Here is a 24939-nt window from a genome sequence, read left to right as displayed (position 1 = left end):
TGTATATTGTCACCCTGCTTATTTAACTTATATGTGGAGTACATCATGTGAAATGCTGGCCTGAATGAATCACAATCTGGAATCAAGATTGCTAGAAGAAATACCAATAACCTCAGAAATATCAATAACCAGGAGAAATATCAATAACCTCAGAAATATCAATAACCAGGAGAAATATCAATAACCAGGAGAAATATCAACCTCAGAAATATTGATAATCACCCAGTGGCAGAAAATGGAGAGGAATTAAAGAGCTTCTTGATGAAGGTGAAAGAGGAGAGTTAAAAAGCTGTCTTAAAACTCAACATTCAAAAAACTAAGATCATGGCATCCGGTCAGATCACTTCTTGCAAATAGATGGGAAAAAATGGAAATAATGACAGACTTTATTTTCTTGGACTCCAAAATCACTGCAGACATTGACTGCAGCCATGAAATTGAAAGATGGTTGCTCCTTGGAAGAAAATCTGTAACAAACCTAGATAGCATATTGGAAAGCAGAGACATCATTTTGCTGAAAAAGGTCTGTATAGTCAAAGCTATGGTTTTTCAATAGTCATACATGGATGTGAGAGTTGAACCATAAAGAAGGCTGAGTGCTGAAGAATTGATGCTTTCTAACTGGGGTGTAGGAGAAGACTTCTGAGAGTCCCTTGGCCAAATAGGAGATCAAACCAGTGAATCCTAAAGAAAATCAACCCTGAATATTCATTGGAAGGACTGATGCTGAAGCTGAAGCTCCAATAATTTGGTCACCTGATGTGAACAGCCAACTCACTGGAAAAGAGCCTGCTGCTGAGAAAGGTTGAATGCAGGAGGAGAAGGGACGACAAGGATGAGATGATTGGATGGCATCTTTGACTCAATGGACATGAATTTGAGCAAACTCCAGGAGACAGTGAAGGACAGGGAAGCCTGGCGTGCTGCAGTCTATGGGGTCATAAAGAGTCAGACACGACTGAGCGACTGAACAACAACAGCAATAATCCACCGCAGGCAGGAGTTGGTATCAGCTGGCTGGCTTTTAGTCTGATTGTCTGCCTGATAGCAGGGCGCTAGTTACTGCACAGAGTCTTGACTAGTTGCGACTTAATCCTGGCTCAGCCATGTACCAAAGTTGTGATCCTGGGCAAGGCAACATCTTCTCTCAATCCTAATTTCCTTATTAGTAGAGGAGGAGAGCGTGATGGTTAAGAGCAAGGGACACAGGGTTTAGACTTGGCTTCAGTGCTTGCTAATTTTGTGTTGTTGGGCTATATGTGTGTGTGTTATGTACATCAACATTAATAGTTCCCTCATCAGTAAAATAGTAAAAATCACCTCAACAGGTTTGTTATGAAGATTGACTTAATCAGTATAAAATTCTTAGGTCAACATGCAGCGTATGAGCAGCTTTAGAAATGTCAGCGCTGGTGTTGGTAGTGACGCAGAGGATAATGGTGATGTTTGTCCACCAGATGGGAACAGCAACTGCTGTTGGGGTTGAGTGACATACCGACTCTGAGAGCTCATAATGTACCACCTGGTTCATGGTTTCTCCCAGGTAAGCACTATTAGAATACTTGAAAAATGCATAAATGTATAAAAAGGAAACCAAAGAGCCTATAATCTTGTAGCCTAAATATCCACTGTTAAATTTTAATAATTATCTGCGGACACGCCTACCTGATTGTGGTCAGACTCACAGTTTAAATGAGAAAAAACTGTGAAATCTGTTTATATAAAACTTATACTATACGAATGTCTTCTATACAATGTTGGTTTTTTAAAAACACCATTTTAAACGGTTGCATATTGCTCTATAGTGTGGATCCCTATACATCGTTTTATTTAACCATGAAGTTGATATTGGAATTTGTTCTCCCCATCACACATGATATTTCACTATATCAATATATTGCTGCAGTGCCCATGTTTGTTTATGGTTGTGTGTCTGCATCTGTTCTTTAGGTTATATTTTTAGATGTATAATTATGGGATAGAAAGAAATGAATGTTCTTTTAGCAGTTGATATAGTATAAACATTATTTTCCACGAAGGATGGAGCAGTTTGCACTTTCACAAGAACATGTGATACCATTTAAAATGATCACATTAGTGAAGATTTCTTTTTAAATTAAAATATAATTCAGAGCAATAGATTTATTATACAGAAAAATCTATCATATTGTGGTATGTCTGGAGATATTTCTTCTTATTAAATTTTCTGGTTAATAGAGAATTACCAAATATGCCACACATAAATTATTAATTTTAAACTAAGGGGCTTTACTGGGTTTTTCTGCCACCATTACAAATATTACAGATTTTGTTTTTGGCAGAGTGTAGCAGAGTACCTGTTAATAAGAAAGCTTTCCTTCTGATGGAATGTAAGTAAGATTTGCTAGATTTTTGGTGAGGGAGGGGAGGTGAGAGCTAAAGTGGATTGCATGTACTCGGGGCCAGCTGGTCCTAGTACGACATTTCAGTACCTCCCCACAAAAGCCCCGTGAAGGGTATGATCCGACCCATTCTACAGATGTTGAATTGAGACCCAGAGAGTTTAAGGGAATTTTTAAGGCCATGCAGCTAATAAAATATATAATGGGTATCAAATTCAATTTTGCTGGCTCCAAATTCCCCCTTCTTTCATTCCACTGAGTTGCCTCCCAGGGAAACATTTCTGCAGAGGACTCATTCATTACGTGGCCAGATGCTACTCTGAGGAGGTCTTGTTAGTCCGAAGCAGTGGGGAGAGGGAATGGCAGTGGCATTCCGAGGATGGAATTGGAGTTGGAGCCTGGCCAGGCTTGAGAGAATTCACAGCCACCACCTACTAGAAGGAGAGGCACATGCTGGCGTCGTGGTCTGAGCAGGTCCCCATCCTTTCATGTTATAAGCCGACACTTGGACAAAATACTGTTGGCCCTGCAAAGTATTGAAACAGAGAGAATGATGCACTGGGAGTTTTATTCAGTCCGTTTTACTCTGTGTCTGATGAACTCATTCATCCCATGACCCACACTTTAACTTTCTAGCTTTTCTTGACTACTATGGTTTTACATGATAATAAATGTGTTTGGGGTGCCCTCTTAATTTCTTTGTGCTTTCTTTTTTCCAAAATTGGAATATCATAGTTGCTTTTCCTGACCTCCCCCCAAATATTATACACCGATTTTTAAGTCATAGTCCTATATGGTTTACCAAAACCTGCAATTTCTCACCCTTTATCTGTTTTTCCTTTTTTTCTCCTCCCTAGTGGCATATGCTATCACCTTTTTCTAACTGATCATCTTGCTTTATAAAATTGACAAGTTGTAATGAACACATTTTCAGATTAATAATTAAAGATCTGCTCCATTCTTTCAGTGGTTGCATAGTACTCCACTTTGGTTAAACACATTTATTTATTTAACCAATCATCGGTGGACAGATCGTTTCCACATTTTACGATACAATAAATAATACTGTAATAAATATTCTTTACTCAATTATTTTTTTAATTAAATCTTTGATGTTACTTCCTTTTAAAAACCATTATTAAAACAATAGTTTATATCTTTAATGTCTTAAGATATCAAGAATTAAGGAGTTGTGGCTGTATGGAGGTTCCTCAAAAAAAAAAGAAAAAGAACTTCAATATGATCCAGCAATTCCACATCCAGATATTTATCCAAAGAAAGCAAAACACTGATTTCAAATCTGAATGTTCATAGCTGCATTATTTACAATAACCAAGGTATGGAAGCAATCTGTGTCCATCGGCATATGAATGGATAAAGAAGATGTGATACACACACACACACACACACACACACACGACAATGGACTCAGCTATAGAGTGAAGTTTTACCATTTGCAACAACATGGATGGGCCCAGAGGATATTATACTTAGTGAAATAAACCAGAAAAAGATAAATACTGTATGATATCACTTATATGTAGAGTCTAAAAAATAAAACAAACTAGTAAATATAACAAAAAGGAAACAGACTCACAGATACAGAGAACAATCAGTGGTTACCAGTAGGAAGAGAGAAGTAGGGAGGAGAGAGAAAGGAGAAGAGAATTAAAAGGTACAAACCACTAGGTAAAAAATTAAGACGATACAGCAAGTATGTAATGTACAACACAGGGAATACAGCCAATATTTTATAACTTTAAATGACGTATGATCTATAAAAATATGGGATCACGACTTTCTACACCTGAAACTAATATAACATTGTAAATAAACTGGACTTCTCTGTATTTATTTATTTTTGGCCATGCCCCTGGCGTGTGGGATCTTAGTTCCCGGTCAGGATCCAACCTGTTCCCTGTGCCGCTGCAGTGGCAGCGTGGAGTCTTAACCACTGGACCACCAGGGAGGTCTCATATGCTTCAATTTTTAAAAAAGAATTAAGTTGTTTTTCGTTTGATTATAGTATTTTAAAATGTTTTGTATGGTTTTATGTTTTCGCTTTGAGGAATATTTTTTTTCCCCCAAAAGGGTATTTCAGAAGTCAACACTTGTTAAAACGTTGCTTGTAAAAATCTGTAAAATAGTGTTTGAAGTTAAAAAAAAAAAAATAGCTATCTTTGTAGAGCCTTTGCTAGGGAGTTAATAACAGTGGCCTTACCTATTATAAACTTAATTTTTATAACATTAAAAGTGGGTCTCTATGTACCTCAGCGTTATGGAGATTCTGTAGAAGTGTAAATCTGCTTCTAGGCTTTTATGTGATTAGGATAGTGTCTGCATTACTCTCATTGGACGGCCAAGTGGAAAAACTTAATCCCTATAAAAATTAGTTCAAATATTAGAGAATCCTCTGTGGAGAGTTTTCCATTTTTATCACCATATCACTTTTTCTTTTAAGCAGTGGAAATTCCCTTGGGTTCTCTCTGGCCCTCTTCCATCGTGTGAGCTGTAGTGTTGGGAATCAGATGCCGATAGCATCTCTGGGGGCCACCCACTCAGGGGTTTGTTTGTTCTGCTAATCCATAGTTTTGGCCCCTGGTGTAGACGTGTAAGTAAGATGAAAAGTTAAGATTCTGTGATGATGACCCAACCACCAAGAATTCTCTTAGAATAAGCTGGTTCAAACTTGAAGAAGTGCAACCTAACACAGCTTTTTAATTCTGGGCTTCAGGATTATGCTTTACAGATAACTGTTTTAGCCTTTTAGAAAAACAAGAAAATTGTCCCTCTTCCTCTCACATTTGAAGGTCCTAAGATATTAATTATTTGAGTTGGATAGAAACTAATACAGGTTCAAGTTTACCTGAAACCTTTTTTAGTTAAAACAAAATTGATGATCCAGTTTAGTTGCATTAATTGTTTGAGGAAATATAGGGTTTGTTCCAGTCTGAACTGAGTTGTTAGGTGTTTTTTATATACTGCATTTCATATGCTCATATAGTTTGTAGTTCTATAAATAATTAACATTTAGATTGGTTAAACAAATAAGCACAGTTTGTTCCAGTTTTTCATTCACAGTTTAAATTGGTTCAAGTTACTGAGAAGTGTAGAGCCACCATATATAATTTCTTTTTTTGTGAAAGCAGATTTAGACACACTTTTTTTTTTTTTTTGGTAATCAGGGGAAAGGATTTCTCTCAGGAAATTGTGTGACTCCAGTTGATGACTGATCTCAACCGAGGCTGTCGGGGTGAGGGTTAGTTGAGGCTGTTATTTTTACCATCAGACAGGGAGTCAAAATTGGATCTTTGAGAGCCTTTGATCCCTCCCCCCAGCCCCAAGATTAAACTGTGATCCAGAAAGCAGCAGCTTTCAAGGCTTGCATGAGGCCAGTCTTTTTCTGATCTCTGTAGAACATGGCAGCTTACAAAGTGGTTCATGCTGTCTGCTCTCTCCTTTGTGGGGTTCAGATTATGGATACCAGACATATCATGCTTAATGAGTGGCAGTTGTTGCCAGAGGAATGGGCGTTGGCTGTTGCTTCCAAAGTAGGCATTTGCTACGAATATCCCAGCACAGACATCAGGGGCAGGGGAGCAGGGAGTGTGACGGGAGGACATGGCGTTTACCGTTGTAAGTCCTGTGATTGTGTATTTCAGGATCTGCAGGTTTTCCATGATGATTTCTCCAGCCAGAGGACAAAAGTCTTTAGACATGCTCCATTCCACTGGATGGAAACGGGAGGGTGGGGGGAAAGAGAGGGAGAGAGAAAAAATAGGGAAAGAAAAAGGAAGAAGAGTTATCTATCAAGAATCTCTCTCAAAAACAGTGAAGTTTATCATCTTTCCCCTATATTGGCAATCTAACAGTTCTCAGGATAAGGCAGTTTCCACGTCCACCATTATTGTTTAAAACCAAAGCAGGAAAAAAGCACTCACTCACTCAATAGTGATTGTGTGCGCTAAGTCATTTCAGTCGTGTATGACTCTTTGTGACCCCATGGACTGTAGCTGGCCAGGCTCTTCTGTTCATGGGATTCTCTAGGCAAGAATACAGGAGTGGATTGCCATGCCCTTCTCCAGGGGATCTTCCTGACCCAGGGATGGAACCTGCATCTCTTAAGTCTCCTGCAGTGACAGGCAGGTTCTTTACCCCAGCACCACCGGGTATGTATTTATGTGTATAGACACGCACATGCTAAGGCATATTATATACAAGTTTGTTGTATATAGAAGATAAGTTATTTATTACATGTTAGAAGATCCCAGGGGTATTCTCACAAATAAGGAAGCCTCCTTTCATGCCCTCCTGCATAATTTGACTCCTCCTTCTAGAATAATTCTCTTTTTTTTAGTGTCTTATGCTCTACTCCTCTGGCTTTGCTTCTCCTCCATGAGAGTGTCTTCCAGGATTTTTCATTGGTTTCTTTTCAGCTGGAGAATTTGGGATTTGTGGCTGACCTCTTCAGTGCTCCCCACACACCTGACATCTCCAGAGCGGATGTTCATTCACAGTTAAACCTAACACTCAAATTGTAACACCCCATTTTACTGTGAGACATGCTCTTTCCTAACATTTTCCACTGGTTGGAAAAACCCATGGTCAGGAGAGAGACATTGTACATCATCAGTAAAAAGCGTCTTAAGTGACCGTTTACACATGGCAGGATTTGAGGCAACCCTAAATGAAGCGTGAGCTTAAGTCACATGGAAGACAAGGCCTGCATATTTCTAAACCTCATGATGACAAGCTATAAACCTTAAGATTTAAATTATATTCTCTATGACACTTAAATACTTCAAAATTAAGCCAAAGCGTCTAAATCCTGCTGCTCCCCCAGACTCAGACAATTCCTCTGATAGTGGAAGTATTCCACTAAGTACTTTTTCTTATAGGAATGTTTCTCTTCTCTTTTTCTTAATTCCCACTCGTGACTTTGCCACACATCTAGTCTACCAACCTAAAACTCGGTGCATCCTTTCCTCCTCTTTTTCTCCAGTTCCTCACAACCGGTTGATTACTATACTCAGTAAATTCTATTTTTAAATGCCTCCCATAAATTTCCCTCTCTTCCCTCACTGAAGCTATTCTAGAGCAGACTCTCATAATCATGAGCATCAACTCTGCAATTGATTTTTTTTTAGGCCTAATTAATAAACTCTCCTAATTGATTTTTCTGTTCATATCCATATCCTTATATACAATCTTCTTATTATAACCTGCATTATAGTTTTAAAATATAGATCAAATTATTTAGTTTCTCTGCCTAAAATCTTTTCTCGGTGTCTAGTTGATTTCAAAGTGAGATGTAATCTTAACAAGGCATTCAAGGACCTTCACAGTCTAGTCTCAACCTTATTGTACTATGCTTCTGTTCTGCCCTTTCCCAAAGCAAAGTCCTTGCTTTATAAATCTCTGTTGCCTGGCTATTATTCTGCATGTTTTTATGCCTCTGCCTTGTGTTCATCTTCCAACTTTGCTTGTCAAAACCCTACTAACCCTCTAAATTCCTCAGGAATAATTAATTAAATACATCTTTTTTTCTGTGTTCCCAAAGTACTTTATTTGTATAGAAATAAGGTTTAATGCACATAATTATGCTTTATTCTAGGCGTCTCTTTTTCTTGTTAGACGTTGGGAAATTTAAGAATAAGAGAAGTGTTAGTCATTTTTTCCCTCTAGATCCACATGTGGACCTGTGTTCTTGGTGCATAGAAGATGCTTACTTTAGTATTTATTTAGTATTTAGTATTTATTTATTTATTTCACAAATCAAATACATATATATTTGTTTTATTGTGTGCATTTGCATGTGTACACATGCTCACACACACACAATTCAGAATAGACTGGTTTTCCAACATAGAGATATTTTTCTCATGTGAATCTTCTCTTTCTCCAAATTCTTGCCCTTTGAAGCTCTCAGGCACATTATAAAGTCTAATTAGAATCAAATGATTAAGGTTTTGTGTGATACCTTATAACACAGCCTATACCTTATTATAAATACATATTCTAAAAATATATCTATGGATGTATTTTGATATATGTGTTTTATATGTGTGTGTATATATGTATAATTTTTTCCCAAATGTTTTATTTTGCTTAGGAGCTCTTAGCTCTTGAAAAAGCCAAGTTTCCTAAAGTCAAATTAGAGAGAGTTTGTAATCAGAGAATAATGTTGCATATTATTTTAAGCTAAAGAAAAAAGAGCAGTCACTGAGGGAATTATCACAAACAAAATGAAAATCAGTAGCACATGTGCAAGAACATTTATAAAGAACAAAGAATATAGGAAAATTCTAGAAACAAAAATATCTTTGGTTGCCATTGAGACATATATGGTTGACTGATGTGGTGAAGCCCCAAGTCCAAGGCTGAGGATCAACAGCTTCTGATTTTGGGCTGAGGATTCAGGGTAATATCCAAAAGAAGGGCTAAGGATTAGTGGGAACAAGAGCAGATTATTTGAGAAATGATTAATGAAAAGTTTCTCAGAGATGCAGTCTTTACAATTTCTGAAGAAACAACAATTTATTTTTGAATAAGTGCTGTCATGTTCTATTGAAATATGTTCTACAAAGCATGTTTCAGATGGAAAAGAGGGCCTGGCTTCTTGAAAAACAGCACGCAAAAAAAACCCAAATAGAAGCAGTTTTGTAGGGAGGTATGGTCCTCTTTAGGAGTTAATAGAAAGGTTTAAGTGTTTAAGTCTAATTTGGTTTTATAATGTGTGTAGATTTCAACAGGGCAAGGATTTAGAGAAAGAGAAGACTCACGTGAAAGGAAAAAAATTCTCCACGTTGGAATGGCCAGTCCATTCTGGGACAACCTAGAATGGACTGGGAAAAAACCTAGTTTTTTTTCCCTCTTTGTACTTCCTTGGGTTGGTGGGCTCTTTTGACATACAGAAAGGTGATTCTGCTCACTCCTGGAAATAGAGTGAGTAGGAATCACTTTGAGAGTCAATTGGGAGTTCTAAGAAGGCAACTTAGTAAGGTCTCTCTGGAAAGTTATGTGCAGGTAGTTTAAAGATTTAATATTAAAGCCATGAGAAAAATCACTTATAAGTCTGCTCTAAATCCCTGAAGAGTTGGAGCTCTGTGTATGAAGTTTAAGACTATATAAGACTTATAATTTTCAGATAAGGATTAGGGCAACTGTTTCTACTTAGGTCTGGGAAATAGAAGCAGGGTTCAATCATGCAATAGCTCACAGCAGTTGAACATTAGTAAAAAAAGTGCCAGACAAAACCTAGGTGTTAGTATTTCTTAACATTTGGCTCTGGCTCAAACTGGGAATCAGTGTATTTATATCAAATAGCTATGAATATTTTAAATGTGATTTGCTATTTTAACAAATATTTCGCTTTTATCTAAGCTTTAGAAATGTCAGCTGGGCGAGAGAGTTCTAGCTGAACCATCACCATTTTCCTGATGACAGTTATGTAAACCACAGACTGAAAGCTTAAGAAGAAAAAGAGCTCCTAATGGTTTGGCCTTGTCACTTGAAGTCTATAATGTAGGGAGAAATGTCCCAGGGAGAAGGGTAGAAAATGCATGACTGGAAGCCTTAGGGTATGCAAGCAGAGAACTTAGTCAAAATGCAGGTCAATTTCATGCCTCATGGTGTGGCTTGAGGGATTAACAAACCCTGGAGTTGTAACAGTGTTATAAATGAAGAGGCCATCCTGAGTCTGCAGGAGCCTCAGTGAGGCATGCTCTACTGTGTAGAAGGAAAGGCATAAAGAGGTAACATTGCAGCAATGTCTAGTTTCTCTTCAATTGATTAAAAAAAAAATCTAAAACTTGCTGTTGTCCAGCTTCTCCCTCAAATCTCACATGACTCAAAGTCTGGAGAAGTTGTTTTACCCTCTTCACACATCAGCAGGGCAGACTGTAAAAGGTATCCTCTTGTCCAGGCCCTAACCAAGCTTTCCGCTTGAGCCTCACCAGCCACTCGACTTCAGGCCCATTGCTTATGCTGTTTTCTCTTTTGGTATGCTCGCCTTCCCCCAAATCTTCTACCCACTTCATTCAAACCCCTGGTTCCAGGACCCTTCCTTTTCACAGCTTTTCTTGGCTTTCCAAGGGAAGCCCCTTTGAAAAGTTCCCCATAGCAATTGTAATACATTGTTACATTGCACTTGCTTTATTATTTTGTATCTAAGAGATCTGTCTCCTCTTTAGTCTATGAGCTCTCTGAGAGCCTGAACCAAGCTGCATTAATACCATGCATCTATCATAGCACCTAGCACAATCTAGGTGGCTCAGTATATATTGGGTGAACTGAACCCTTGATTCATGACTTTGGAATGCTTGAAGACTAAGATAGACAGAAATCTGACCCTGGTACTTAAAGAATAAGAAAACAGTGTTAGAATAGAAAAAATTACACTCAAAAGAGAACAGAAGTTGCTTGAACTGCTTAATAAGTAGTTGAGATGGAGATTAATTCCTGGCTTTAAGATTCCCAGCATCCCAGGCTGTTCACTTGTCTATACTGCCTCTGAGGACCCCCAAAATTAAAGTTTATTTCCTATTCCCTATCAGCGCTTCTATGGAACCAAAACAGCATTTTTACTGGCCACACTCACCCGGTGCCTTAGCTAATGAATGGAATTTGGCTAGACTGCCCAGCCCAGCACCAGAGCATTATGAAATCTTCCCTTGATCCATCTAGTTGTGCAGTTTCTAACCTTTCAGGCCAACCATAGCACAAGAGGAAGAGAGAGGGAGAGAGGAATATGCCTAGAAACCTGGAGAAAGATCAAATATAGTCATTTCTAGAGATGAGAAGATCTGTCTTGCTAAAGCATGAACACACTCCACACTTGTGAGTTTTAAATTGGGAACTGACGTGAAAACTCTGAATCTGGGAATTCTGTTTAGGTCTGGCAACATACGAGATTGGAGCCGCTTGCATTTTTTATTTTAAATTCCCTGGGTAGTTCGAGGAGCAGGGGCATGCATTACTTTCAAACAAGAATCTTTATTGTTTGCATAGCACACAGTCTTCCAGTTAATTAGAAAAACATTTTTTTCCCAAATTAAATTTCCCTAGAAAAACAATGATTTAAATTAAGGGCAAAAGGCTTTTTTTTGGGGGGGTTGGGGGAGACACTAGTAAATCCTTCCTGCACCTATTGCTTCTAGAAGACTAAAAGTACAGTTGGAATTGGAAGGCTATATTCAATTCTTTATTGTGAGATTCTGCCATCCATAAAAATAATATGCCTCTACTTGTATAGCTTATGTACTGTCTTAGTTTCGCCTGCCATATGACAGACTACCTATAGATACAGACATGATGAGATTCTAAATGTTCAGGGTTTTGACAAGTGCGTAACACTGCAAAAGAGTACATGTGTCAGCAACAAAACTCAGCTCTACAATCTGATCTATTTGCTTCTGTATCTCCTAACGGCTTTCCTCTTATGGCTCTCATCTGAATTCGTACTTTCTCTCAATCCTCTTTGCTTTCTAAATAAAATATATAATTTTTGTGAGTCTTACTACTACTAAGAGTTCTTTCTCTTTTTCCAAGCGTGGCATGAAGTGTTTGTTGAAGGAACACCAGTCTTTCAGAGGCCCAGCTGCCATCAGGTTAATGTCTTCAGTGAGATTCAAACAGCTTCACCTCTTGTGCTTTTTTGGTCTCTTAACCAGAGGTGCCTTTAAGCACCTCTTAAAATTTCTTCAGTAATTTCTGCAGTTTGGGGATGAGAAAGTCTAGATGATCTCTACTACTGGAGTTACTAGAAGTATAAGTAAGCCCCCAGTCCCAGATCATATAGAAATCACTTTTTTTTCTTTTCATTTATAGGATCTCTTTCCTTAGTAGAGTCATCTACTGGATTTTCCTAAAACATTAAATTAAGAGTTAGGAAGGTCTCAGATTTATCACAAACTACAAAGTACAAAATCTCCTTATGTCATATCTAAGATTAGGTGATACGATAGGGTGTTTTAGATAGATAGGGTGTTTTAGGTGTTTTAAATTAAAGTTAAATTTTAGATAGAGAGGCAGAAGGAGAAAGTCAGAGCTTGGTTCCAACCATATTTAGATCAGATAATTCCAGTGAGTGCTGGAGTTGACCCATATGGCTTCCAAGAGCTGATTGTTAAAATTTCAGGAATTTTTCCAGCTAGAAGTTAAACATAGCCATCATTAAAAATTAAATTGTATAAACTTATAGTTAAATAAATTGTGTTAAAAAGACAGTAAATAATCAAAACTCATGGCTTCCTAATTTACTGCGTTTTATTATTAGTTATGCTCTTAAGATTATTGATACATGTTTTATCAGTATGGTAGAAATAGGATATAATGATGTACTACTACACTTATCTCCCCAGTCTGTTTACTGACATCACATTGGTAGCTTCAAATTGGGTGTGGTGGGAATATGTGCAGTATAGAAGTCAGCAAATGCTATGAAACCAAAGCTTGATTTTTTATTTTGTGGAATGTCTAAACCAGGTATTGGCAAACTATAGTTAAAAGCCAAATCTTGCCAGAGGTCAGGCTTTTACATTTTTAAAGGACTGTAAATGCGTGCATTCACACACACACACACACACACACACACAGAATATGGGACAGAGACCACATGTAGCTCACAAAGCCTAATATGTTTACTCTCTGGTCCTTTGTAGAGAAATTTGCTGACCACTAGTCTAGACTTAAGAAAGTGATGGAGAGTTAATAATTCAAATTAAAGTTAAATGTCTCTGTGACTGTTATATTATGAGTAAAACAAAATAATTGAGGAAATATTCTTCCAGTATTCAGAACTATTACTTGATTCTCCTCCTGCCCTCACTCTTTCCCAGCATCAAGGTTTTTTCCAATGAGTTGGTTCTTTACATCTGTGGCCAAAGTACTGGAGCTTCAGTTTTAGCAGTAGTTCTTCCAAGAATATTCAGGGTTGATTTCCTTTAGAATTGATTGGTTTGATCTCCCTGAAGCCCAAAGGACTCTCAAGAGTCTTCTCCAGGACCACAGTTTGAAAGCATCAATTCTTCAGCATTCAGCTTGTCCTTATGGACAACTCTCACATCTGTATATGACCACTGGAAAAACCAGAGCCTTGACTCTCTGGAACTTTGTTGGCAAAGTAATGTCTCTGCTTTTGAATATGCTGTTAGGTTGGTCATAGCTTTCCTTCCAAGGTGTAAGCATCTTTTAATCTCAAGACTGCAATCACCATCTGCAGTGATTTTGGAGCCCAAGGAAATAAAATCTGTCACTGCTTCCACGTTTTCCCTTTCTATTTGCTATGAAATGATGGGACTGGGTGCCATGATCTATATTTTTTTAATGTTGAGTTTCTAGCAAGCTTTTTCACTTCCCTCTTTCACTCTCATCAGGAGGTTCTTCTTTGCTTTCTGACATCAGGTTGGTACCATCTGCATATCTGAGGCTGTTGATATTTCTCTGAGCAATCTTGATTCTAGCTTGTGATTCATCAAAGCTGGGATGATGTACTCTGCATAGAAGTTAATTAAACAGGGTGACAATATACAGCCTTGTCATACACCTTTCCCGATTTTGAACCAGTCCATTGTTTCATGTCCAGTTCTGATTGTTGCTTCTTGATCTGCATACAGGTTTCTCGGGAGGCAGGTACAGTGGTCTGGTACTCCTATCTCTTTAAGAATTTTCCACTTTGTTGTAGCCCACACAAAGGCTTTAGCATAGTCAGTGCAGCAGAAGTAGATGTTTTTCTGGAATTCCCTTGTTTTCTCCATGATCCAACGGATGTTGGCCATTTGATCTCTGGTGGTTCCTCTACCTCCTCAAAACCCAGCTTGTATATCTGGAAGTTCTCGGTTCACACACTGCTGAAGCCTAGCTTGAAGGATTTTGAGTATAACCTTGTTAGTATGTGAAATGAGTTCAATTGTATGGTAGTTTGAACATTCTTTGGCATTGCCCTTCTTTAGGACTGGAATGAAAACTGACATTTTCCTGTCCTGTGGCCACTGCTAAGTTTTCCAAATTTGTTGATGAATTGAGTGTAGCCGTTTAACAACATCGTATTTTAGGATTTGAAATAGCTCAGGTGGAATTCCATTAGCTCCTTTAATTTTGTTCAAAGTAATGCTTCCTAATGGACTTTCCTGATAGCCCAGTTGGTAAAGAATCCACCTGCAATGCAGGAGACCCCAGTTTGATTCCTGGGAAGGGAAGATCCACTAGAGGAGGGATAAGCTACCCACTCCTATATTCTTAGGCTTCGCTTGTGGCTCAGCTGGTGAAGAATCTGCCCACAATGTGGGAGAACTGGGTTCAGTCCCTGGGTTGGGAAGATCCCCTGGAGAAGGGAAAGGCTACCCCCTCCAGTATCCTGGTCTGGAGAATTCCATAGACTGTATAGTCCATGGGGTCACAAAGAGTCGGACGGCTGAGCGGCTTTCACTTTCACTTTCACTTTCAATGCTTCCTAAGGCCCGCTTGACTTCTCACTCCAGGGTGTCTGGCTCTAGGTCAGTGATCACACCATCTGGGTTAGCTGGGTCATAAAAACCTTTTTTGTATAGTTCTTCTGTGTATTCTTGCCACCTCTTCTTAATCTCTTCTGCTTCTGTTAGGTCCTTACTGTTTCTGTCCTTTATTGTGCCCATCCTTGGATGAAATATTCCCTTGATATTTCCAGTTTTTTGGAAAAGATCTCTAGTCTTTCCCACTCTATTGTTTTCCTCTGTTTCTTTGCAGTCTTCATTTAAGAAGGCTTTCTTTTTAAAAAAAATAATTAATTAATTTTTATAATTAAGGCTTTCTTATCTATTTTTGCTATTCTCTGTATTCTCTGGAACTCTGCATTCAGTTGGGTGTATCTTTCCCTTTCTCCTTTGCCTTTCACGTCTCCCTTTCTCAGCTATTTGTAAAGCTTCCTCAGACAACCACTTTGCCTTCTTGCATTTCTTTTTCTTTAAGATGGTTTTGGTCTCTGCCTCCTGTACAATGTTATGAGCCTCTGTCCATAGTTCTTTAGGCACTCTGTCTACCAGAGCTGAACTCCTGAATCTATTTGTCACCTCCAGTGTATAAACATAAGGGGTTTGATTTAGGTCATACCTGAATGGTCTAGTGGTTTTCCCTACTTTCTTTAATTTAAGCTTGAATGTTGCAATAAAGAGCTCACGATCTGAGTCACAGTCAGCTCCAGATCTTGTTTTAGAGCTTCTTCATCTGTGGCTGCAAAGAACATAATCAATCTGATTTTAGCATTGACCACCTGATGACGTCAGTGTGTAGAGTCATCTCTTGGGTTGTTGGGAGAGGTTTTTTCTATGACCAGAGTGATCTCTTGACCAAACTGTTAGCCTTTGCTCTGCTTCAGATTGCTCTCCAAGGCCAAACTTGCCTGTTACTCTGGGTATCTCTTGACTTCCTACTTTTGCATTCCAATCCCCTATGATGAAAAGGACACTTTTCTTTTTGGTGTTAGTTGTAGAAAGTGTTGTAGGTCTTCAGAGAATAGGTAAACTTTAGCTTCTTTTTCAGCGTCAGTGACTGGGGCATCAGTTCAGTTCAGTTCAGTTCAATCGCTCAGTCCTGTCCAACTCTTTGCGACCCCATGAATCGCAGCACGCCAGGCCTCCCTGTCCATCACCAACTCCCGGAGTTCACTTAGTCCATCGAGTCAGTGATGCCATCCAGCCATCTCATCCTCTGTCGTCCCCTTCTCCTCCTGCCCTCAATCTCTCCCAGCATCAGAGTCTTTTCCAAGGAGTCAACTCTTCGCATGAGGTGGCCAAAGTACTGGAGTTTTAGCTTTAGCATCATTCCTTCCAAAGAAATCCCAGGGCTGATCTTCAGAATGGACTGGTTGCAGTCCAAGGGACTCTCAAGAGTCTTCTCCAACACCACAGTTCAAAAGCATCAATTCTTTGGTGCTCAGCTTTCTTCATAGTCCAACTCTTACATCCATACATGACCACTGGAAAAACCATAGCCTTGACTAGACGGACCTTTGTTGGCAAAGTAATGTCTCTGCTTTTCAATATGCTATCTAGGTTGGTCATAACTTTCCTTCCAAGGACTAAGTGTCTTTTAGTTTCATGGCTGCTGTCACCATCTGCAGTGATTTTGGACCCCCCAAAAATAAAGTCTGACACTGTTCCCACTGTTTCCTCATCTTTTTCCCATGAAGTGATGGAACCAGATGCCATGATCTTCATTTTCTGAATGTTGAACTTTAAGCCAACTTTTTCACTTTCCTCTTTCACTTTCATCAAGAGGCTTTTTAGTTCCTCTTCACTTTCTGCCATTAGGGTGGTGTCATCTGCATATCTGAAGTTATTGATATTTCTCCTGGCAGTCTTGATTCCAGCTTGTGCTTCTTCCAGCCCAGCGTTTCTCATGATGGACTCTGCATATAAGTTAAATAAGCAGGGTGGCAATATACAGCCTTGACGTACTCCTTTTCCTATTTGAAACCAGTCTGTTGTTCCATGTCCAGTTCTAACTGTTGCATAGACTTGGATTATTGCAATGTTGAAAGGTTTGCCTTGGAAATGAACAGAGATTCTTCTGTCATTTTTGAGATTGCACCCAAGTGCTGCATTTCAGACTCTTTTGTGGACTATAAAGACTACTCCATTTCTTCTAAGGGAATCTTGCCCACAGTAGTAGATATAATGGGCTGCTTAACTAAATTAGCTCATTTCTGTCCATTTTAGTTCACCGATTCCTAAGATGTTGATGTTCAGTCTTGCCCTCTCCTGCCTGACCATGACCAATTTACCTTGATTCATGGACCTAGCATTGAAGGTTCCTGTGTAGTATTGTTCTTTACAGTATCGGACTTCACTCACCATCGGACACATCCACAGCCAAGCATCATTCTTGCTTTGGCCCAGCCACTTCATTCTTACTAGAACTGCTGGCAGTTGCCCTCTACTTTTCCCCAGTAGCCTATTGAACACCTTCTGACCTCAGGGGCTCATCTGCATGTGTCATATCTTTTTGCCTTTTTATACTGTCCATGTGATTCTCTAGGCAAGAATACTGGAGTGAAAAGTCGCCATTTCCTTCTCCAGTGGACCACATTTTGTTAGAACTCTTCACTATAACCTGGCTGTCTTGGGTGGCCCTGCACAGTACAGCTCATAGCTTCATTGAGTTACACAAGCCTCTTTGCTAGGACAAGGCTGTGACCCATGAAGGGGATAGGCTGTGAGGGATTTATAAGGAAGTGTATGGTATATTTCATTATTATTATTTTAAAATTGTGTGCTACATATCCTATCAGTAAAATTTATTAAAATACTGGTGTGTGTATGTGTGCTTTTTTTCCTCAGAGATCCGATTGTTTAACATTTACCATCATACCGCTGGATAAATCCTAGACGGTTGCTCAGATAAAAGTATGAGTGTGGATGTATCCTGACTAGCAGGGTATAGTGTCCATTGGAGGGTAGATTTCTCAAGGATAACTTAGGTAACATTCTGTTATCTAAGATGAAAATGAGGTATGTAAGCCTCTTAAGAGGCAGGAGTGGCACAGTGAGGGAATCTGGGAGAAATGTTCATTTCCTAAGGAATTACCATTTGGGAGGTCTGTCCAGTGGCCAAGACCCAGGCACTGGTCTGTACAGGCGCTCAGACTCCTTGCATCAGTGCTGCTTGCCCAAGCCAGGACTAGCCCAGAAACCAGCACAGCATGCAGCTTGTAGGGCAGGCATCTGTGGACTTGATTGTCATGGACTGGCCAACCGAAACCTCAGTGTTGGCTGTATGTATGGCAAAACATCCTAGCCTATTCCCTCTGATGGCCTGTAAGAGCTCTATGCCTAAACAGGGTCATTGGCTTTATATTGGTAATTATTGGTCATTATTATTATAGTCTTTATTACACTTTATTATTATACATTATTATTATTAATATTTTATTTCATGATTATCTAGGTTTTATGAATGGGCACTTTTAAGACACTGTGGCCTGAAAATGGAAACATTGGTCATTAATTCCTACAAACCTCTCACTTTTCCTTTTTCTTTGGAACACTGCCATATAAAACGCCCAGCAGATTACTGCTTTTTTAATTCATTGATTATTCCTTGCCATTTCTCAACTTCAGCATGGTTGTGACATCATTTCTTGTTTATCGTAGCTATTAGTTTTTATATTCTTTGTTGTATTTTCTGCATCACTATTCAACTGCGTTCCTTTCCTTGCAGCCTTTTCCCGTGAGAAATAGTTATTAGTTTCTCTTATTCTTTAATTTGTGCAAATTGAAGGAGTAGCAATGTAAAAGGTCCTCGGCCAAATTTACTTCAAATTCTTCTCCTTTTCTAATTTTTCTTACAAGATCTCTCTTTTTGCTTCATTCTCTAGGATTAGGGAAAGCCTTTGTTACTTGTTATTTTATTAGCCTTATTAATTTCAGCTTTCCTCAAATATCTGAGATTATCTGTCTCAAATATTTGGGAATTTATGTTATGTATGTATGGGTAAACCTGAAAGCCACTGTTGAGTCAAGACTGTATAATAAAATCAGTACAGTACTTTTCAATGGAATGATTTGTCAAATCAGATTTTAGGTTACTTATAAAAATATTCTAAGAAGATAGTGCACCCATATGTACAAATGTGTGTGATAATTTGTTATTTAAGGGGTATTATGAAAATGAGAGCTTTTTGGTTTGATCTGTTTGTCTCAAATATGAAGTAACTAGTAACATTTTACATCAAGTTTATAAAGTTTGAATTTTTTCTCCATGAATGAAACTAATTTTTATAATTAAATACTGAGTTTTATGAGCTTTCCCCATGGCCCAGTGGTAAACCTGCTTCAGTAATCTTGCCTGGAAAATTCCATGGGCAGAGGAACCTGGTAGGCTATAGTCCATAGTGTTGCCAAGAGATGGACACGACCAAGTGACTAAACAATCCAGTTGAGCTATTTCAAATCCTGGAAGATGATGCTGTGAAAGTGCTGCACTCAGTATGCCAGGAAATTTGGAAAACTCAGCAGTGGCCACAGGTCTGGAAAAGGTCAGTTTTCATTCCAATCCCAAAGAAAGGCAATGCCAAAGAATGCTCAAACTACCGCACAATTGCACTCATCTCACACGCTAGTAAAGGAATGCTCAAAAATTCTCCAAGCCAGGCTTCAGCAGTACGTGAACCATGAACTTCCAGATGTTCAAGCTGGTTTTAGAAAAGGCAGAGGAACCAGAGATCAAATTGCCAACATCTGCTGGATCATCGACAAGGCAAGAGAGTTCCAGAAAAACATCTATTTCTGCTTTATTGACTATGCCAAAGCCTTTGACTGTGTGGATCACAATAAACTGTGGAAAATTCTGAAAGAGATGGGAATACCAGACCACCTGACCTGCCTCTTGAGAAACCTCTATGCAGGTCAGGAAACAACAGTTAGAACTGGACATGGAACAACAGACTGGTTCCAAATAGGAAAAGGAGTACGTCAAGGCTGTATATTGTCACCCTGCTTATTTAACTTCTATGCAGAGTACATCATGAGAAATGCCGGGCTGGAAGAGGCACAAGCTGGAATCAAGATTGCTGGGAGAAATATCAATAACCTCAGATATGCAGATGACACCACCCTTATGGCAGAAAGTGAAGAGGAACTAAAAAGCCTCTTGATGAAAGTGAAAGAGGAGAGTGAAAAAGTTGGCTTAAAACTCAACATTCAGAAAACGAAGATCATGGCCTCTGGTCCCATCACTTCATGGCAAATAGATGGGGAAACAGTGGGAACAGTGTCAGACTATATTTTTGGGCTCCAAAATCACCTCAGATGGTGATTGCAGCCATGAAATTAAAAGACTCTTACTCCTTTGAAGGAAAGGTATGACCAACCTAGATAGCATATTCAAAAGCAGAGACATTACTTTGCCAACAAAGGTCCGTCTAGTCAAGGCTATGGTTTTTCCAGTGGTCATGTATGGATGTGAGAGTTGGACTGTGAAGTAAGCTGAGTGCCGAAGAATTGATGCTTTTGAACTGTGGTGTTGGAGAAGACTCTTGAGAATCCCTTGGACTGCAAGGAGATCCAACCAGTCCATTCTGAAGGAGATCAGCCCTAGGATTTCTTTGGAAGGAATGATGCTAAAGCTGAAGCTCCAGTACTTTGGCCACCTCATGTGAAGAGCTGACTCATTGGAAAAGACTCTGATGCTGGGAGGGATTGGGGGCAGGATGAATAGGGGACGACAGAGGATGAGATGGCTGGATGGCATCACTGACTGGATAGACATGTGTTCGGATAAACTCTGGGAATTGGTGATGGACAGAGAGCCTGCAGTGCTGTGATTCATGGGGTCGCAAAGAGTCGGACATGACTGAGTGACTGAACTGAACTGAACTGAATAGCTAGCATATGCCACCAGGGCTTCCCTGGTGGCTCAGACAGTAAAGAATCTGCCTGCAATGCAGAAGACCTGGCTTGATCCCTGGGTCGGGAAGATCCTTGGAGAAGGGAGTGGCTACCCACTCCAGTATTCTTGCCTGGAGAATGTTATGGCCAGAGGAACCTGGTGAACTACAGTCCATGGGGTCTCAAAGAGTCAGACATGACTAAGTGAATAACACTTCACTACTTTATAGTAGGTCTCTCTCTCTCTCTAGTTGCTAAGTCGTGTCCAATGCTTGTGACCCCATGGACTGTAGCCTGCCAGGCTCCTCTGTACATGGGATTTTTCAGGCAAGAATACTGGAGTGGGTTGCCGTTTCCTTCTCCAGGGGATTTTCCCAACCCAGGAATCGAACCCAGGTCTTCTGCATTGCAGTAGGTCAATAAATATTTATTGAATAGATATTAGATTACTGTTCAGTTAGGTTGTGTGTATATAGAAAGACAAGTGCCATGGCCCCTAGCCTTAAGAAGCTTACACTTTAATATTATCGTCCATTTTTTTAGATAATGACAGGAGATACGGGGAGATCAAGTGTGTCTCAGACCAATGTGCTTACTCCATCACCATGCCAACTCTCAGGAAACAAGTTGTCTTTCCAGCCTGAAGCCTCTCCCATCTCCTTTATCAAAACCTACTTGAGTGAAAGGATCATGCTCCTTCAACCCTGGTTATTCTCCCTGATTCCTCAGAGTAATTTTATCTGTCCTTCTTTCTGACATTAATGCTCTCTATTTTGTATTAGAATGATTCATGGACTTCATGTTCAACTCTAGCTGCACAACATATTTCAAGTTTTTCTCCTTTTAATTTTTTTTAAACTCAATTATTATCACCTTCATCCAAGCTACCACCATTTCACACTGGAACTCCTAGGACAGTCTCAGAGCTGAACCAGATGGTCTCTCCCTCTGTTCATACCTGCTCCCCCTTCCCCCAGTCTACTGAAGCCAGAACAGTCTCTTTGAAACATAAATAATATCACAATACTCTCCTTCATTGAAACCTTATAACCTTATGAAATCTAAACACCTTAACGTAGTCTACAACAGGGGTTGGCAAACTGAGAGCCTGTGGGCCAAATCCAGCCTGCCACCTGTTTTTGTTCTGTGAGCTAAGAATGGTTTTTATACTGAAAAAAGCATCAAAATGTACTTTAAGTTGTGAAAATTATATGAAATTCATATTTCAGTATCCATAAATAAGATTTTATTGGAACACAACCCCCGCTCATTCTTTTACATATTGTCTCAATGGCAGATTTGAATAGTTGCAATAGAGACCATATGGCCTGCAAAGCCTGAAATATTTACTATCTGATCCTTTATAGAAAGAATCTGTAGACCCCTCGTCTACAAGGAGTCATGATCTGGCGCCTGCCTACTTCTTTGGAATCCCCTGTCCTACTTTCTACCCATTTTGCTTCATCTGCACTCTCTTTCTCTCAGTTACTAAGTTATTTCTCCCAAGCTCATCAGCATCTCTCTCCAATACATTATCTTTCTTTCTTTAGGGTTCTTGCTGCTGTTGCTGCTAAGTCACTTCAGTTGTGTCCGACTCTGTGTGACCCCATGGACTGCAGCCTACCAGGCTTCTCTGTCCATGGGATTCTCCAGGCAATAACACTGGAGTGGGTTGCCTTTCCCTTCTTAGGGTTCTTATCATTATCTAAAATCATCTTGTTTAAATTTATTTGTTTATTCAAGAAATACGAGCTTCATGTTTTGTCTGTTTTTCCCCGACTGTATCCCCGGGGCCTAAAAGAGGATCTGCACATCGTGGGCATTCAAAAAACCATGTTAAAGGACTTTTCCCTTAATTTTCTTCAGGGAAGACATTGTATCTGACTCATTTTTGTATCCCCAGTAGTGACCAACATTGTGTCCTGTATGGAATAATAATAATAGTTCCAAAAATAGCTGTTAACTGAATAAACTGCCAGACACTTATTTCCTCTTCCTCCTGAGTTAAAGTGAGAAAACACCTGTAGTCAGCTGGACCCTAAGAAATAATAAAATGTGTACAGCATCTTTTTCTACCTTATCTACAGTGCATTGTTTGAGGGCACATTTTAATGAGGGGCCATGAATTCTAGCATATTTCTCAGAGAACAGTAGCTATAGGTACCTTAAGTGCCCCAAGAAAGAGTATTTTTTGTTGATGGTGAGTTAGGCTCAGTGTTTTCTAATAATGGGAAAGAAACATTGGCAAAAGATGTGTTGGCAGTTTTTCCTATGAAAATTGCTCCAGTTATTTTTCAAAAGGTTATGGATTGCCTTTTAAAATATTGCATGTGCAAAATGCTACACACACAAAAAAAAGGTAAAAAGAAAATCCTGAATTAGACATAAAGAGATGATGGTTTATGAGGAAGCTAATGCCCAGTGATCTTTGGAGGACACTGGGAAGATATTTATTAATATTTATTGGAGTACTTTGATTTATGGGGTATCTATGATCCTGTATCACAGATAATATTTGTCTCATTTTACAAATGAGAAAACTGAGACCCCAAAGAATAAATAGCTTAAGGATATATAGCTTATCAGCACATATAAGCTATATATGGATTTGAACCTCTGTCTGTTTTGTCTTCCTCCCAAGCCCATACGAAGAGAAAGTGATAAATGGACTAATAGCCATGTTGAAGTCTTTTAAGCTAGAGAAAGCCCCAGCTATGAAGAGTTTGTAGAAAGTATTTATAATATTTGACTTCCAGTGTGAACCTAAGACAGGGCTCCAGGTTGGCAGCTCTGTCTTGTTTCCCCAAGGGCCAGCCTTGTCTCCAATCCTGTGATTTCCTTGTTGTGGTTTAAGAGGGACTGAGGATAGTGGGCAGTGACTGCCTAGCAGGACAGGAGCTGTCCTCCTGCTGGGGACTGTGAGGCTCATGAAGGTGTTCTGTATCTCCATGTCAGCCACACGTGGCTGTGGTTGCCATGACACGTACTGATTTAGAAGGAAAAATAGCAATGTAAACTGTCACAGAAAACTCATGTGAGTTGCTGGCATGTATTCTGAGCCTGTTTCATCTTATGTAACCTCATTGGTGTCAGATACTCCTTCACCTCCCTCCCCACCTCTCCACCATGACCTACTCTGTTCCTCCCAAGTCCTGAATAAGGTCCATGTCCTCTTTCACCTGTTTCTCTCTCCTCTGAATAAGACACTTAAGCCGAGATAAGAGAGTGCACGTTATTGATAATTGATTGAAAGTCGTTCAGTCATGTCCAACTTTTTGCCACCCCATGGACTATACAGTCCATGGACTTCTCCAGGTCAGAATACTGGAGTGGGTAGCCTTTTCCTTCTCCAGGGATCTTCCCAACCCAGGGATTGAAACTAGGTCTCCCGCATTGCAGGTGAATTCTTACCAGCTGAGCCACAAGGGAAGCCCAAGAATACAGGAGTGGGTAGCCTATCCTTTTTCCAGTGGATCTTCCTGACCCAGGAATCAAAACCAGGGTCTCCTGCATTGCAGGTGGATTCTTTACCAACTGAGCCATCAGGGAAGCACAACATGGGGATAAACCAACTCCAAAGCAGGAGTGGTTCCTTAGGATCCAGAGGAATTTGTGGGCGAATAGAAATAAGTAAGGAAAGGAAGGGATGGAAAGAAGGGAAGAAAAGAAACAAAAGAGAGAGAAAGAGAGGGAGAAAGAGGACTTCCCTGGTGGGCCGGTGATTAAGAATTGACCTGCAAATGCAAATTCCACATGCCCTGGAGCAACTAAACACTGAGCCACAGCTCCTGAAGCCCCTGTGCCCTGGAGCCTGTGCTTTGCAATAGGAAAGGCTACCAAAACGAGAAGCTTGTGCACTGCAACTGGAGAAAAGCCTGCATACAGCAGTGAAGACCCAGCACAGTCAAAAAGAAACAAAATTTAAAAGAAGAAAGGAGGAAAGAAAAAGAAGGAAGGAAAGGAAAGGAAAGGAGGAAGGACGAAAGGAGGGAGGAAAGGAAGAAAGAAAAGGAAGAATAAGCCACTTTAGGGCAGCTAACCACAGTCCTCCTTCCTTTGTATCTCACCAAGGGGAATGTGTGTTTGGGGTACTTCCCTTCCGTATTTGTTTTCACATTCTACTGTGAATTACTCCACAAGGTGCCTGTATTGATCCTGAAAAATTCAGTCTTTAGATTTTAAGGCAAGAATAAGCC

At 39.6% G+C, this 24939-nt stretch overlaps 1 protein-coding gene across 2 annotated transcripts in view; it reads right to left on the bottom strand.

Moving 5' to 3' along the window:
• ANKFN1 (ankyrin repeat and fibronectin type III domain containing 1) overlaps positions 1-24939 on the bottom strand; it is a 299993-nt gene that overhangs the window by 75807 nt on the left and 199247 nt on the right. For both annotated transcript variants that reach the window (XM_027517947.1, XM_027517945.1), the window contains 2 exons: positions 6014-6111; positions 2817-2907 (listed from right to left, as the gene is read on the bottom strand). In XM_027517947.1, the coding sequence (XP_027373748.1) occupies positions 2817-2907; positions 6014-6111 (189 nt within the window). The remainder of the gene's footprint in view (positions 1-2816; positions 2908-6013; positions 6112-24939) is intronic.

This window comes from Bos indicus x Bos taurus, chromosome 19, assembly GCF_003369695.1.
Source record: "Bos indicus x Bos taurus breed Angus x Brahman F1 hybrid chromosome 19, Bos_hybrid_MaternalHap_v2.0, whole genome shotgun sequence".
Taxonomy (NCBI): domain Eukaryota; kingdom Metazoa; phylum Chordata; class Mammalia; order Artiodactyla; family Bovidae; genus Bos; species Bos indicus x Bos taurus.
This window is presented reverse-complemented; position numbering and strand designations above follow the sequence as displayed.